The 15,782-nt window shown below is 38.0% G+C and overlaps 1 protein-coding gene across 7 annotated transcripts in view; it reads right to left on the bottom strand.

Annotated features, from left to right (window-relative positions):
• The window catches only part of nek1 (NIMA related kinase 1), a 52,069-nt gene that overhangs the window by 27,044 nt on the left and 9,243 nt on the right, over nucleotides 1-15,782 (bottom strand). For 5 of the 7 annotated variants that reach the window (XM_008115213.3, XM_016995299.2, XM_016995300.2 and 2 more), the window contains 13 exons: nucleotides 15,419-15,473; nucleotides 12,440-12,640; nucleotides 11,678-11,738; nucleotides 10,985-11,139; nucleotides 8,126-8,185; nucleotides 7,858-7,917; nucleotides 7,727-7,774; nucleotides 7,555-7,629; nucleotides 5,999-6,174; nucleotides 5,812-5,922; nucleotides 5,067-5,169; nucleotides 1,104-1,187; nucleotides 594-677 (listed from right to left, as the gene is read on the bottom strand). In XM_008115213.3, coding sequence (XP_008113420.2) covers nucleotides 594-677; nucleotides 1,104-1,187; nucleotides 5,067-5,169; nucleotides 5,812-5,922; nucleotides 5,999-6,174; nucleotides 7,555-7,629; nucleotides 7,727-7,774; nucleotides 7,858-7,917; nucleotides 8,126-8,185; nucleotides 10,985-11,139; nucleotides 11,678-11,738; nucleotides 12,440-12,640; nucleotides 15,419-15,473 — 1,273 coding nt within the window. The remainder of the gene's footprint in view (nucleotides 1-593; nucleotides 678-1,103; nucleotides 1,188-5,066; nucleotides 5,170-5,811; nucleotides 5,923-5,998; nucleotides 6,175-7,554; nucleotides 7,630-7,726; nucleotides 7,775-7,857; nucleotides 7,918-8,125; nucleotides 8,186-10,984; nucleotides 11,140-11,677; nucleotides 11,739-12,439; nucleotides 12,641-15,418; nucleotides 15,474-15,782) is intronic. The other 2 variants (XM_062982368.1, XM_008115214.3) reach the window with 2 other exon arrangements.

A 15,782-nucleotide genomic window follows, 5' to 3' on the forward strand; every position in this document is an offset into this window, starting at 1 on the left:
CTTGCTCAACCTGTGGCCCTCCAGATGTTTTCGACTTCAGCTCCCAGAATTCTTAATCACTGAACAAAGTTGGCTAGGGCTTCTGGGAATTGGGAGCCAAAACACCTGGAGGGCCAAAGGTTGTTTTAAACTATAATAAAAGTCTTGAGTGAAAGCTAAAGGCATCTTTCTATGTTGTATTAGGTTAAAATCATTTAGGAATCATGTGATTCACCAAATGTTGTTGGGAGTAATTTTCAGGTGAAAATTGCATTAAAAATATTTTTAAAACCATTTGGGTCTTAGGGGAGATTGTGGGGGACTAGGAAGTATAAAAGTGGGGTTTTGGAGCAGCATGTGGCCTGTACTTTCCCTGTTTCTGCATTACAGTTTCAAGTACACTGATGGGATAAAAAGCTTGTGCTTCAAGCGCTCGGGATCAAGAAGGCTTCCACTCTGTACTACATCGGAATCAGTGGATGTCAACAGGATAAGACAGAAGAATCAATTTAGTTGGAATTGGCAAAACACAGGAGAGTGTAATTTTGAGGGCAACCCCCCCCCCCCCATAACTAAAACAAAATGCAAATCAGCAAAAAACGTTTTCAACCTGCCTTTTCTCCACGAAGTTTAGCTTTAATTTGCTGGCGTTCGTTGAAGTTTTGAAGTCTAATTTGTCTTAATCTTGCCAAGTATTCCTGAGAGAACATAAAATCAAAGAGATGTTTCTGTGAGACTGACGCTGCAATAATACAAATATTTTGCAAAACACATACATCTCTCACAAAGTGGCAAATTAATGGGACAACTCTTTGACAGAAGAGTAGCACAACTACATTTGTAAGTGAATCCAAGTGACTCAACTGATCCATCACTATGGACCAGGAAGTGTGGAGCAATTATAGCTATTAAAGGCAATGAAGGCTAATTGTGCTGCAACAAAGATGGATGGTTCGTTTCTGGTGACAGATTTAGGTTATTCATCAAAAGGACATTTCTAGAAACTGCATGTGATGCTAATTAGAATTCTTTAATTATACATGACAATCCATGCAGAAAAATGAGGCAGGAAACAGGGGTTCTATATGTGTGTAATGAAGGCAGCAAGCATGCAAGATGCATACCTCTTCCTCCTTGTTTCTCGTTTTCCTTCCTCGTGAAGAAATGGACCTGCCTCCATAGATAGCTGCCAGGTTTTGCACTGTGCCCTGTTCACCATTTTAATGTATTAAATTCAAGAATAGTGGGGGCCATCACATAATCTATCCTAATATTTATCAACATATTGATAGTCATCATCAAGGAATGGTTACACATGATAAAGCAAAAATGCATTCTTAAATATCGTATTGTCCAAGTTTGATGTATTTCTGTGTGTGTTGCATCATGTAGGTATACCCTGAAAATTGTCTAATCTGTTGGGATTAGAATGCTGTGTACACCATTCTTATAAATGATTGATATACTTACTAATGGGGACTTTAGTAAACATTAATCCATTTTAAGGCAAACTGCATATTTTTAAAACTACTAAATGTTTTCACATCAAAGTAAATGATGTAATAAATAAATTATGAAATGTTGAAATAACACTCCATTGTAACATATTTAAGGCCTTTTCCCCAATGGCATATCACTTTGAATGTTTTTCCTTAAATTTTGAAATGATTTCCGACATATAATGCAGACATAAAGTCAGTTTTAAAATTAAGCATTTGTATAAATTTAAGAAGGAGAAAGCTGATGGCTTGGACACAATGCTATATGTAAGTGCAAATGATGGAAGCATTTTTTAAACTGGACAATTTTCAAATGACAGACTCCCTCCCCCCATATTAATTTAAGAGTATCCATTGTTCTAGGCTGCAGTTCCCCATATTCCACTCTGACAAGATCTCTCATTTCTTCTTCCTACAACATAAAACAATTATACTGACCAACACACATTTTGGTGCCTCAAATGTTAGACCTGTTTCTGGGGATGTTTGGCCTGCTGATTCCAAAAATGGCACTCTTCTTCATCTGCTCATCCATGGACAATCAGAATAACCATATCTAAGAAACTAGAGCCAATGCAATCTATCCAATTCACTTTTCTGAATCAGCGCTCCAAAGAAGTCCAGGAATAGGCCTAAAAATCAAGATACCAAGAATCTTTTTTTTGTTGGACTAATGTGTGAGGGAAAGGGTAAGGAAAGTGCAACACTAGTTTTATAACTGATTGCTGGTGCGTTTCAGTCTGAACAACATGGTGCAGCTTTCACTATATCAGAGATGGAAAGAAGAAAGGACAAAAGGCTAGAAAACAATGAAAATTCACATGGCAGGGGCTATACTTTCATAGTTGTTCCTTCTATTAGAAGTTCAGCAATGCTATGAATGTTTCTTCTTTCATATACAGATAGCTGCCATTAGTCTGTATGTATCACATGCTCATGGCCATTTTAAAAAGAACAATGGGCTACTTTACACGTACATTCCTTTGCATAAACCAGAGAAGACAGAAACATGAGGCCAACACTCACTTGATGTTGTATATGCCTTTATCACATATACGTTACATTATCTATAAGCAAACAGTTTAAGCATGAACAGTAAATGTTTGTAATATAATGTGAATGTGCAACAAAGGATCCACAATTATAAAATCAAAGAATCCATATATGAAAGCTGTTCTATAAAAAAGCATTAAAGGTCCTAAATTTTGAATTTGAGTGTTAAACCCCACCGGTAAAAATTATCAACTTGCACTGAGAAACTGTAAGCTTCTGTTTGCCCAGCTCCTGAGGTTCATATCAGCACCAAAAGACAAAGCTACATTTGTTATGCAAACAAGAAGAGAGAGGTGAAAATGTTCTATTCACATGAAACACAATACTACAGTTTCATGGGATACAAGTCACCTACAGCTAATCCTAGGCCCCTTTGTCATATTAAAATGATGTATAGATTTGATAAATGTGGATTTTATATATGTGGGTATGAATGAACTGAAGGAAAGGAATGAATGAATGAGAGCTAATAATTTTGGAGACACCATTCTGAAGATTAAGGCCTGCAATGACTAAGCCATTAACTACCTGCTTGATGAATTGTAATTAAAACCTGCTAATGAGAACAGAAATGGTTGACCTACCCTAGTAAACTATGATAAGAACTTTGACAATGATGAACTGTTAAACTTTTGGGGGGGAAACAATGTGTTTACATTACCAGAGACAATGACTCTTTAAGTTGAGGAAATGTTTACAAGGTTCCTTACATTAATATGAAAGTCAACACAAGGTTCCTTACGTTTATCAACACCAATTAAGGGGAGTCAACATCTGCCGGGAACTGAGGTGGAATCAACATGTTTCAGGCTGGAAAAATATCTATCATTCATTTACAACTTTGGAATATCAGCAGAATATTCCTATAAAAGGCTCAATCTAATAATTCTCAAGTGTGATAAACAGTTGTGCTGTTTACTCACCATGCTCTATTGAAAGAGATGGTGTACCTTGGGAGTGCCAGATCTGCTATGGGAAAGCAGGATTCTGGACACTTGCCTCCTTTTCCCAAGTGAAGAGAAAGGAGTGCAATTTTAGAGTCAAGATATATTTGCACGGAGTCAGTTTCTGCTGCAGGGAAAACAGCAATCTGATCCTTGACATTGTTCTTAGGGAAAGAGGATGCATTTTGGCATTGTGGAAGTTTTGGAACTGTGTGTTGGCAAACTGCAGGGAAAGCAGGGTCTGGCTTAAGCAGGTGCTTCTCCAAGGAGGGAGAAATGATATAGTAATGTTTGTATGCATGAGGATGAATGGATGTGTACAGTATATGTAATGTTAAGGCAGAGTAAAAATGTAATTCCCTTTTGTTAGCCAATGTAACTGTAGGTTGTTTATGGATTTAATGTAGTTATATAGAATCTGTTTGTCTGTATGTCCAATGAGGCTCTTTGTGTAAAAGTTGTGATACTCTTACTGGAAAATTGCAATAAAAAGAGCCCATGCTTATTGAAAAGTTATTCAAAACACCTTCTATACTGCCATATCAAATCCAGATTATCTGATCTGAACTGGCAGTGTGGACTCATATAATTCAAAGTAAATAATGTGGATTATATGGCAGTTTAGAAGGGGCCCTAGTCTTCTGTGCTCTGTCACCTCCTCTTTTTCATGTGCTGTGGAGAAAACTAGAAGTTTCTGCTTGTAATTTTAAACAAATCACGGCTTCTTATGATGACTGTGGCTTATTTAGTAGTGAAAGAGTCGCATATTCTATTTCATGTGTCAGAGGAGCAGGAAGGGGGAAAATTGTGAGGCTCAACAGACTAATGAGTGCTTGCTCATGTAGCAGGAAATTATGGTTTCCTTTCTTCTTCCAAATCAATTAAACCATGGAGTAGTCAAACAGTTACGTTTTACATGAAATTTGCATGAAATCATTTTACGGCCATGAAGTGAATTAAAAGATCTGTAGAATAGACTTTTTAAAATAGGTTGCTAAAACAGTAGTTGGTTCAAGAGAATGAACCAGGCCCCAATTCAACAAGTCTTGCATACCAACATCCATACCAACACTATACAACTTTTCTACTTGACAAGTTGCATTAAAAACTGCCACTAAATCTTGGCACACAATCAGAAAACTCCAGTGTAGCAAAAGAGCTTAACAGGAAAAATGAGAAATCTGGTTGCAGAAAGATTTTAATTTACAGCAAATGTCTACTCAGATTTAAGCCTTATCACATTTAAAGAAACTTACTTTCAAACAATTATGTGCTAAATTGCAGCTCTAAAGGCAATGTTTTGTATGAACTGTGAGCCTCTACCTTGTGTGTAGTGCCAACCACAACAAAAAGGAAAATACGAACTCAAAAAGGAAAGGAAAATACTCGATCAGTATTTAAAGTGATCCAGTTATTAGGAATAAGTAGATTTTAAAGCAGAGGCCATTTTCATTTAGGGACTGCCCTCACAAAAGGCTGTTCTCTGTTATCTCACTGTAAAAGTATCAATACTGTCTGCAAGTTCATATGAGAGCAAACCATCAAAAAGACAATTCAAGCACTTCTACACTAGGAATGCCAAATGTCCTACCATGTGTCCTTCAGCACGAGCTTTATTCTGCATAGCTTCTCGCTTCCGCTGCCAGAATTCCTCAACTTGTTTAGCTCTTTCTCCGGCTACCCATACTTTTTGCCTGGGGACAACATTTGAAGATTTTAATTTATTAATATTCTTTGAGAAACATTACAACTAGAAAAAATTAACAGAGAGGAGCATAAAAACACTTCTATTTTAAAGTTTCAAGAGACTGGGAATAAGAAATATATAAGAAAGATGTCATCAACACCAGTAAAAAATTCACTGATCAAGAAAATAGAATATAGTGCAATAGGACATCAATCATATCACAGATCTATATTCAAACTTGGTTGAGATGGAAAATGTGCAGCATGTAATGGGTACAGACCTCTTTCCAGTGAGAAACCATTCTGATTTCATAACAAAATGCTAATGTATTATATTTATAACATAGGTCAATCTATGAGCCAATCTAAAGAGAACCAGGCATTTGCTTGTGTTGACACTTTTTTTTAAAAAAAAAGTCAGTATTTAAATTAGCAACAAAAAGAGAAAAACAATTATGCTTCAGAAAACACAGGAAATAGTTTTATACTGTACATTTACCATCATTATATGGATGGTAGACTGTTGGCTCCTATAACAAACAAAAATAACAGAAATACTTCCCTAGAGAAACTGTATGTCTGTGAACCTTTATCTGTATTTGCTAATATAAATTAATCATGAATAAAACTAAATGTACCATCACACCAACCTGTTTGCATTGACCTGTCTGGATACCTCCTCTAATCTTTTCATTCTTTTTCTAATTGTATCAGCATCAGGTCCATTAGGAACTCCTGCTTGTACTGCAGATGCTAGCCCTCTGTAAATAAATACAGCATTTTAATTGTTTTTGACTGGAATTATATGCTCTTTATTTTTAATGAATGTACTCATACCTTTCAGCAGGCTCTTGAACAGGTTTTTCTTTCGATTCAGCATCTTTCCCCTCTGTTACTTTATTAATTTCCCTTTGCTGCTGTATCTGATCAAAAATAGCATGATAGTGTTCGTATGGTCCTCGACAAGGCACCGGTGAAGGCACAATAGCTCCTCCGCCACCAAAAAAATGGGCCTAAAATTTTAAAAAAGCATGTTTTCATGTTCAATTTTCAACAAGCACCATCTTTAAGACAACACAAAACTGATTTTTAAAAAACACAGTGTAAAATACCACATTTGCATAAACTGTATTAGGGAATGGTACATGCTTTTCATTTAAGTGTATTGGTTATTTACCTAGCAGCAGCAAATAGCCTGTGCAAGTATTACTATCATAATCAAGGGCATGTTTAGCCTACAGAAGAGAAGGCTGAGCGGAGACATGATAGCCATGTACAAATACGTGAAGGGAAGTCATAGGGAAGAGGGAGCAAGCTTGTTTTCTGCTGCTCTGCAGACTAGGACACGGAACAATGGCTTCAAACTACAGGAAAGGAGATTCCACCTGAACATCAGGAAGAACTTCCTCACTGTGAGAGCTGTTCGACAGTGGAACTCTCTCCCCAGGGCCGTGGTGGAGGCTCCTTCTTTGGAGGCTTTTAAGCAGAGGCTGGATGGCCATCTGTCGGGGGTGCTTTGAATGCGATTTCCTGCTTCTTAGCAGGGGGTTGGACTAGATGGCCCATGTGGTCTCTTCCAACTCTACTATTCTATGATTCTATGATTCTATGATCATAGAGCTTCCTTGAAAAAAATGCAAAAAATAAAATGTCCGGTTTTACACATAACATTACACATTAATGATCTTACTAGAACCCCTTTTAAGAAGAAGACAGAAATATCATTACTTGCTGATACATGTTTCAAAATCTATTTCCATTTAAAAATGTTATTGTGTCCTTTCAAGTCTTTTCTGACTTATGATGCATAAAATCACACACTGACTTCTAGATTGACTTCTATAACCATAACGACAGTTTTGTTAATAGAAATGTGCCTTCAAGCTGACTCTAACTTACGGCTACTCTATCATAATTAGTTAATCAGAAGGTATTTCCCATTCATTTTCTCTTGGGAGAATACTGAGAAAGTATTATTTGTCCTAGGCCACTTAAACAATTTCCCCGATGAGTGGCAATTTGAACACTGGTCTCTGGAGGCTGTAGTCAAACCACTTCATAACTGAGGAAAACCATACATAGATAATGCATTTGTATTTATTTCACACATATATATGGATGACCCTTCTGAAGACTCATATTGGATCACATTGAAGCTGTCTATTATCTAGTCCAAACTCATCTCTTTCTTTAAGTCAATAGCTGAATATTTAAATAGGAATATTTCAGTGTCTCTCATTTCATATTGAACTCAATACAAATAATAGCTAGAATTCTATTTAAGTTTGGAGTACATAACAAGTATTATTATTTAACAAGCAAGTGCTGATCATTGCGAGTTAGTGCTTAAATAGGATGAAAGTGTCTGAGTATATTAAACAGCAGCTCCTCACCTTGATTTCACCACTTCCACTTGTGCTGAGTACATTCCTCCATCCTTGCTCCCTGGCTCTGTTAATTCGATCCATCTACAAAAAAGGAAGAAATGAAAACAGGATTCTTAAAAAGGTCAATGCCTCTGTTAATTCAACTTCACAATTAAAAACTTCAAAGGGAGTGTTTTACCCTTTCTTTCTCAAGTCTTCTCATCTGCTCAGCTTTCATGAAACTGATCTGTAAAATTAAGGACCTTTTTGAATTCATAGCACATCAGTCTAGACAGCAACTACGTTATCTAAGGATTCTTTTTAATTTACCTGTTCACGCCGCCGTCTTTCCTTTTCAAAAGCCTCTAGCCTTCTCTTTTTAGCAGGATCCTGGAAAACAAATAAACACTGAAGCCACAAACCTTTACTTCACCAGGATGAGGTGAGGATGTCTAATCCTTTATGAGAAATAGTCTGATTTATACATATATAAAGTCAGAAGAAACTGAGTAGAAGGAAATAAGGAGGAAAGGTTTGAAGGTTTGGTTTTGTATTTAAAAGCTTTTCATTTAGTTTCCTTTGTTTTCATGTTTTATACCTCAAACATTTTCCTCCCTTCTTCAATTGGTTTCCCTTTCTTCACTGCAGGTGGAGGGGCCTAAATAAAGAGTGAAACTACAAATTAGCACAATCATATCATAAACGCTAAAAGGTAACCGAGAGTGTAGAAGGAGTGAGATGAGTACACCCATTTATAAAGCTAACTTTGCAAACTTGCTGTAATCGTACACCCTCATCTTATATTTGTTTACTGAGAAACAAATCCCACTTTGTTCAATAAAATTTTTTGAAATGAAATTGTCAGGAAGACTATAGTTCTGCAGAGTAGTTATATGCCTGCCCCCCCCCCCCCCCATACACATTTGAATCAGTAGTATTTATTCCCAAGCAAATGCATACAGACAAATACTGTAGCCTTAAGCAGATTCTCAAGACTAGGGACAAACAAGATTTATGTTTCTCCTCCATCACTTATCTGAATGTCAATGACATAGGCAAAAACAGAATATTGACAGGAACACCTTTAAACAGTAAGTATCTTTAAAGTTGTTTGGAAAACAGAAAATGAAATAAAAAGTATGTGTATGTGTGTATGCTGTTAACAGAATTGTTTCCTCTTTTGCAGTTCCAGCATAAAAACATGTATACCAATTTAGTGTTAGGTAACATATAACTGGGAATCTAATTCAAAAACAGTTATTGTGAATTTATATTTAGAAATGGCACCATAAAACCTTTTTTTGGTATAATAAATTGCCATACAGAATTGAAGATTGCAGATTTCTCCTTCAATCATATAGTCATATTTATTAAAAAATTAAGAGTCGGTACTCTACATTCACTAAGGTTGGGGGTTCAGTACTCCCACAAAGGAGAAAAAAAATCTCACCTGTGAATATAAAGCACTATTTTTTTAATCTAGGAGAACATGTCTCTAGGAATACCTAAGCCATCAGCTTTATAATCTACTTCAATGAAGTCAAATTCTAAAGTTGCACTGGACAAGTTAAGAAAGACCATATTAATCAAATCCAAAATTAATTAAATCTGCAAAAATTAAATGCAGAAATATAGAGGGCCAACCATATATCCTTCATTTCCACCCCAACAACGGGAAACTGAAAGACTTTCAAAGATATAATAATGTTAGTGTGTTTTAGTATAAAGTGGGGGAGGAGGACAATTCAGTAGCATCTTTGAAACCAGTTAGGCTCAAAGGTGCTATTGGACTAGTTCACTGCCCATTCCCTACTTTCAGTTTTATAATAGAACACTGAAAAGTGGCTAACAACATGAACACTATCCAATACAATACACAAAAAACTCAAGCCATCAGAAATATCTATTGTGCCCTGGTTTGCGCAGTGTGTCTGTCTGTCATTCTTTTGAAAGGCTGTCTAGAAAGTTTACCAGACTTAATCCTATCCAGCTCCCCATTTCAGTTACCCAGAATACAAATACAAAGTCTCTAATTGTGTGATCCAGTTATGATGCAGATTCCCTGGCAGGCTGGTAAAATATTAATATTTGGACAGTTGTGTGGGACTTCCCAGAATAAATTCTGTGGTGGTCACATTATGGCAGAAGCAATACCAGAGACAGCAGTATGAAAACTGTGAAATTAAGATTGATTAGACCTAAGGGATTTTATGTGAGCGTGGAATACTATACTATAATAATGATATTCTGTACATCATTTGATGTATTGGGTTATGCTGCCTTAACTGCTTTTATTGTCAGTAGATGTGATCCATCTTGAGAAAATTACTTCAAAAATGGTATAAATTTGTGAAAATTGGTAATGAAGACATTATGTAAATAATAATTAAAATGTCTATTGTGCAAAAAGGGCATACTCTAAATGGGTCTACATGCTTTGGTGAGTAATCAGATGGGTCTCTGAGGCATAGCCTAGGGGCCATAACAAAATGACCACCATCCATGTTTCCACCAACAATTATACAGTACCTCTATTCTGGCAATGACAAAGGGCTTTCCCATGCTCCCGAAATAAAACTGCATCGTATGGAATAATTTTTATTTACTTTTATTTTGTCTTCTCTTCATGGCTCCATGCATAGGTTATCTACACAATGACCTGTGGGACAGGTTATATTAAAAAGGGCACAACTGACTCAGATCTACCTAATGAGCTTCATAACCAAGTGAAACCGATCTTTCCAGCTGCACCCTAGAATATATCTTTTAAAAGTATTCATGCTCCAACCATGAGTCAAATACACATGGCAGCTGGCATCTAGAGCCTAAATATTCATGCAGTTGCACCCCTTATACTATCAGGATTAGCATGCCACATTTTGCATAGGAGATTACATAAGCCTTTATATTTCTAGATGCTAAAACAAAATGTCAGCCTCAACAAGCTTCTGAAGCTCACTTAAGGGTATAGCATGTTGGGTTTTTCAAATTTGTTTGTTCATAACATTTCCTGCGAACTGCAGATTTATGTGTTTCATATATGACTTGTCCACAGGGTGAAATGAAAACACTTTGAAACTTCCAGGCCTATTACAAGCCATAATCTGGATGTTATTTTATACAACACCATAGATACAGTCCAGGATTATATATAATATGTTTTATACTTTTTATCAATGTATTTGGATTGTTGTTTACACAAGTTTAATATGTTGTAGGCCGCTTTGGGTCCCATGAGAGAGAAAAGCAGGATATAAACAAAGATTTATTATTATCTGGATAATATGCTAGATGTCCTGCATGTGAACAAGCTCTACAATTCACTTGACAAACTAGTTATGTGCTTTCTTCTTCTTCATTCAAGGGAATCTGCAGGCGTAACAACGACCATGACAACTAAACCACAAAACTCATTCAGAAAGATACATATTTGATTCATGACTGAATACTTTCTCACCTGTCTACATTTATTTAAAGGCTTCTCATAGAACTTTTTAGCTGCATCCCCAGATTTTTTAAACATTAAAGGCACTCCATATTTAGCAGCAGGTTTTGTAATTTTCTGAGCTGGTGCAGCAGTGGCAAGGTTTGGTCCTTGAGCTGGTCTTTTTGCTGTGTGTGAGAAAAAGGAAAAATGCCAACGCTGTTGTATAACACTTCAGTAATACACTTCCTGATAAGTGATATCAAAAGAAAGTTTTGAAAGCATTCTTATAGTTGGATTTTATGCAGAATTAAGCACGCTAATTACAACGTGCACAAACCAATAATTGAGGAAAGGTTGACATGTTTGAATAGGGCTTACTGTTAGTTCTCTCTTACTTTGCCACAAGAGTAAAATGAAATATCCTTTCAAGAAGTCTGTCCCCTAATGTGTAAAAAACAATTCTCACCTATACACCCAGCAAGGAGAGCTTAGCAACATCCTTTTAAAAATGTTATAACTGCAATTTATAACAAAATAGAATAAACCATGAGACTTTTTCTAACTGATCGATGAAACCAGTAACTATAAATATGCTTACAGAAATTTGCATTCATGGAATATCCTGTATTCAGGCAACAGGCATGGAAGCTGAAATGTGAGGAAATATCCTTATAATTGCATGTTTTGATTGAAGTGACACACAGAAAACTTGCCATTTATTACCTGGTCCAGCATGAGGTCCAAACTTCTGGAATGCTTTGTGGCTGAATTCTTCTGCTATAAGCTATAAAAAGAACTGATTTCATGTTACAAAATAGATATGCAAATATTATTACAAATTAAGATTATTTATAAAGTTAGGTTGTTCGTATTAGAAGAGAAACTGTATTAAGATCCAGTCCGATTTAGGATTTGTATGGGCCTTGCTACCTATGGCATTTTTTTCAGTGTGACTATAGCTCTGGTTAGTTCATGAATTGAAGACAGCCAAGGAATACCAGATGCTGTAGGTATATTTCAGAAGGGACTGATAAAGCTACCTCTGAGCATTCCTTGTTGAACAAAACCTTATAAAATTTATGAAATTGTCATAAATCAAGAGGCAATAAACATGTGAGAAGGATGATGCCTCCCATTATACTCTGCCTAAAGCTTAACCAGAGGGCAATATTATGATGGAAACAGCTTATTCCATCTGTGAAGGTCCTGTGTGTGGTTTCGAACCCTAGAAAATGACCAACAATGAGGGCAGGATGATTACTCACATACTTGTTTAGTTAACCCTGGATATGAATCCCTACAGAGATCAATACACACTTCATGCAAGGATACGAGATCATATTTATATCTGGAAATGTGCGTCATTCCCAAGAATTATATCTGCACAGTACTCTAATGTAATTATGTGATATGTCAGCACTATTCTATAGGAAGTTTTTTTATACAAATAGTAAAATACTGATAAGAAAAAGAGTAAGAGCATACCTGTGGTGTGAGAAATTTTTCAATGCGTTTAACTATAAAGACTTTCTCCAATATGGAGTTGACAGATGGTCTATCCCTAGGATTTCTTTTGAATAACTGCGAAATTAGGCTCCGGAGTTCGTGAGAATAATGTGTCGAAACAGGAGGAAATGATCCAGAGATTATCTTGAGTACCAGATTCTTCATATTACCAGCTTCGAACTGCAGAATAAAGTTAAATTGTACATACCAGAGATGAATGTGCAATGCTATATAACAGACAATGATATACAGGATTTGTAAGATTACAACAATAGAAATTATTCCTAATCCCAACAAGTTCTCCTTATAATATTTTAATCAGATTCACCAGTCAGAAGATTTAACCAATTCAGAGCCATTACTCTGGACTGCAGAGACAATTACAAGATCTAACCAAACATACAGTAGAGTTCCGGTTAACCGACACTCCGTATTATCCGATGTCCCAGGCCCCTTGGGAGGCGCTCATGCACGTTGCTAGGTAGCTTGCTATCTACCTAGCAACGCGCACAGGCACCTCCCAAGAGGCAGGGTGGCGAGCAGAGAAGCGCCCATGCGTGTTGCTAGGTAGATAGCAAGCTACCTAGCAATGCGCACGGGCGCTTCGCTAAGCCAAGTGCTTGCTGCTCTGCCCCTTGGGAGGCGCCTGTGCGCATTGCTAGGTAGATAGCAAGCTACCTAGCAACATGCACGGGTGCTTCCCAAAGGGCGGAGCAGTGAGCACTCGGCTTAAGCACCCCTGAGCGTTGTTAGGTAGCTTGTTATCTACCTAGCAACGCACACAGGTGCCTCCCAAGAGGCAGGGCAGAAGCGCCCCTGCGCGTTGCTAGATAGCTTTCTATCTACCTAGCAATGTTCACGGGGCACTTCCTTCAACCGGCTTGTTGGATAATAGGGCCTCCCTATTATCCGTCAGATCCAGTTATTCGACATTTGGCTGGCCCGTTTATGTCGAATAACCAGAACTCTACTGTATATACTCCCCAAATGTATATGTAAACACGTTCCTTTCTCCTTGCTGTTTCTATCAGAAAACCGATAGGATAGTTTTATGTAACAGCCATAAGAGCAAAGAGGAGAAGCTAGGAAGACAGTTCCATCTTGTCTTCTGTGCCATCAGCTCCTCCCATCACCAACTGATGCTCTGCAGCCAGAGCGAAGAAGGGAAGCTAGGAAGGTAGTTCCATCTTGTCCATTGGCAGGAGGCCCCTTCCCCCATCACCAACTGATGCTCTGGGGCCAGAGTGAAGAGGGGAAGCTAGGAAGACATTTCCATCTTGTCTTCTGTGCATTCAGCTTGAGGCCCCTCCCCCAGTAACATGCTATGCTAATGATAGAATATTACACACACACACACACATATATAATATTGTATATGATATATAATATACAATATAATATACAATAAGAAATAATAATTAATATAGTGTATATACATATATTAATAATAATGTTATAATGTAATACAATATAATACTAATTATAATAAAATATAATAATATTAATTATATATCATATTTTACATGTAGTATTACTAATATTATTACTATATAGCGGTATAGTACAATACAGTAATACATAATGCTAATATTGTGTTATGCTACTAATATAATAAGGTAAAACCCGGTTAACCGATCCGCTGCATTATCCAAGAGGCTGCCAGGGGCGCCCTTCCCCCTCCCACTCCTCTCTGGCGAAAGGAGCCCTCGCCCCTTGGAAGGAGCTCATGAGTGCCGCTGCCTAGCAGCGCTTGTGGGCTGCTTCCCAAGGGGCGAGGGCTCGGCCCAGGGAAGTAGGCCATGAGCGCTGCTGCAGCAGTGATTGCAGGCCGCTTCCGGGCCACTTCCTCCTCCCTCTCCCTCCCCTCTCACGAGAAGGAGCTCCTTCGTGCAAGAGGAGAGGAAGAGGTGGGGCGCTTCCTCCTCCCTCTTCCTCTCCTCTTGCGAGAAGGAGCTCCTTCTCGCAAGAGGGGAGGGAGAGGGAAGAGGAAGCGTCCCAGAAGCGGTCTGCAATCGTGGCCTGCTTCCCTGGGCTGCGGTGCCTGCTGAAGGGCCACGGTGCCTGCTTCCCTGGGCCTTTAGAGAAGCATGAAGCGTGTCGCTAGGCAGCGGCATGCCTCACGCTTCCCTGGGTCCAAGCGCCGGGTGAAGGGAGGAAACTTCTCTCTTCGGCTGGCACCTGGGCCTTTAGAGAAGCATGAAGCGTGTCACTAGGCAGCGGCATGCCTCGCACTTCCCTGGGTCCAAGTGCTAGGCAAAGGGAGGAAACTTCTCCCTTCGGCCAGTGCTTGGGCCTTTAGAGAAATGCCAAGTGTGTCGCTAGGCAGTGGCATGCCTCGCGCTTCCCTTGGTCCAAGCGCCTGCCAGAGGGAGAAGTTTCCTCCCTCCGCTAGGCGCCTGGGCCTACAGGTCGGGTTATCCAATAAAACCAGGTATCCAAGTTTCGGTCCGCCTGTTTAAATCGGATAACCGGGGTTCTACTGTACATTGTATGTACATATTATTTGTAAGCCGCTCTGAGTCGCCTTTGGGGTGGGAAGGGTGGGATATAAATGTAGTAAATAAATAAATAAATAATATATCTAGGAGTCAATTACATGTATAAGCTATTAACACAAGGCCTTCAATTCCAGCAACAGTTTTACATAAGAATTAGGATTAAAAACATAGAAGCAGATCCAGTATATTATTTTTAAAAGAAATAATATAAATAACTATGCCAACTAGTTTGAAATAAAAAACGTAAGTAAGGCAAACTTCTATTGCATCTGCAGATTTCTTTACCTGTTCCCACAAATACATTGATAAAATAATATGATCCCTAGGAAAAAATTATGAAAAGATGTATTAACTTGAAAGTTAATTTGAAAGACACAATTCGTGTGCTTAACAATGCTGTATTTCCAGGCAACCGCCAAAGCCATATTCATTCATGAAATATTTTCAAACTTCTACTTACTGCATGTTTCAGTGTACACATTTCATAGAGAACACAACCAAGAGCCCATATGTCACTAAAAAAGGAAAAAGAAACAGACACAGAATGTTAGTTTGGCCTGTACCTTCAACACGTCATAATTTATTTTGTTCCCAGAACTTAAGTTGGTTTCCCAGAACTTAAGTTGGCTCCTGGGATACAATTTAGGGCACCATTTTTCAGTAGCAGGAGCTGATGAGAGTGCTAATGCATCCCCCCCCCCAGCCTTTCACTGTTGCCCACTCCTGCATTGAAGCATGCTACCTTGTCAATACTACAGCTTTGAATTTGCAGAATTCTTTTGCACTTTGGAACTCATGCTTTATTTTGAACTTGGGCAGAGGTG

This window comes from Anolis carolinensis, chromosome 5, assembly GCF_035594765.1.
Source record: "Anolis carolinensis isolate JA03-04 chromosome 5, rAnoCar3.1.pri, whole genome shotgun sequence".
Taxonomy (NCBI): Eukaryota; Metazoa; Chordata; class Lepidosauria; order Squamata; family Dactyloidae; genus Anolis; species Anolis carolinensis.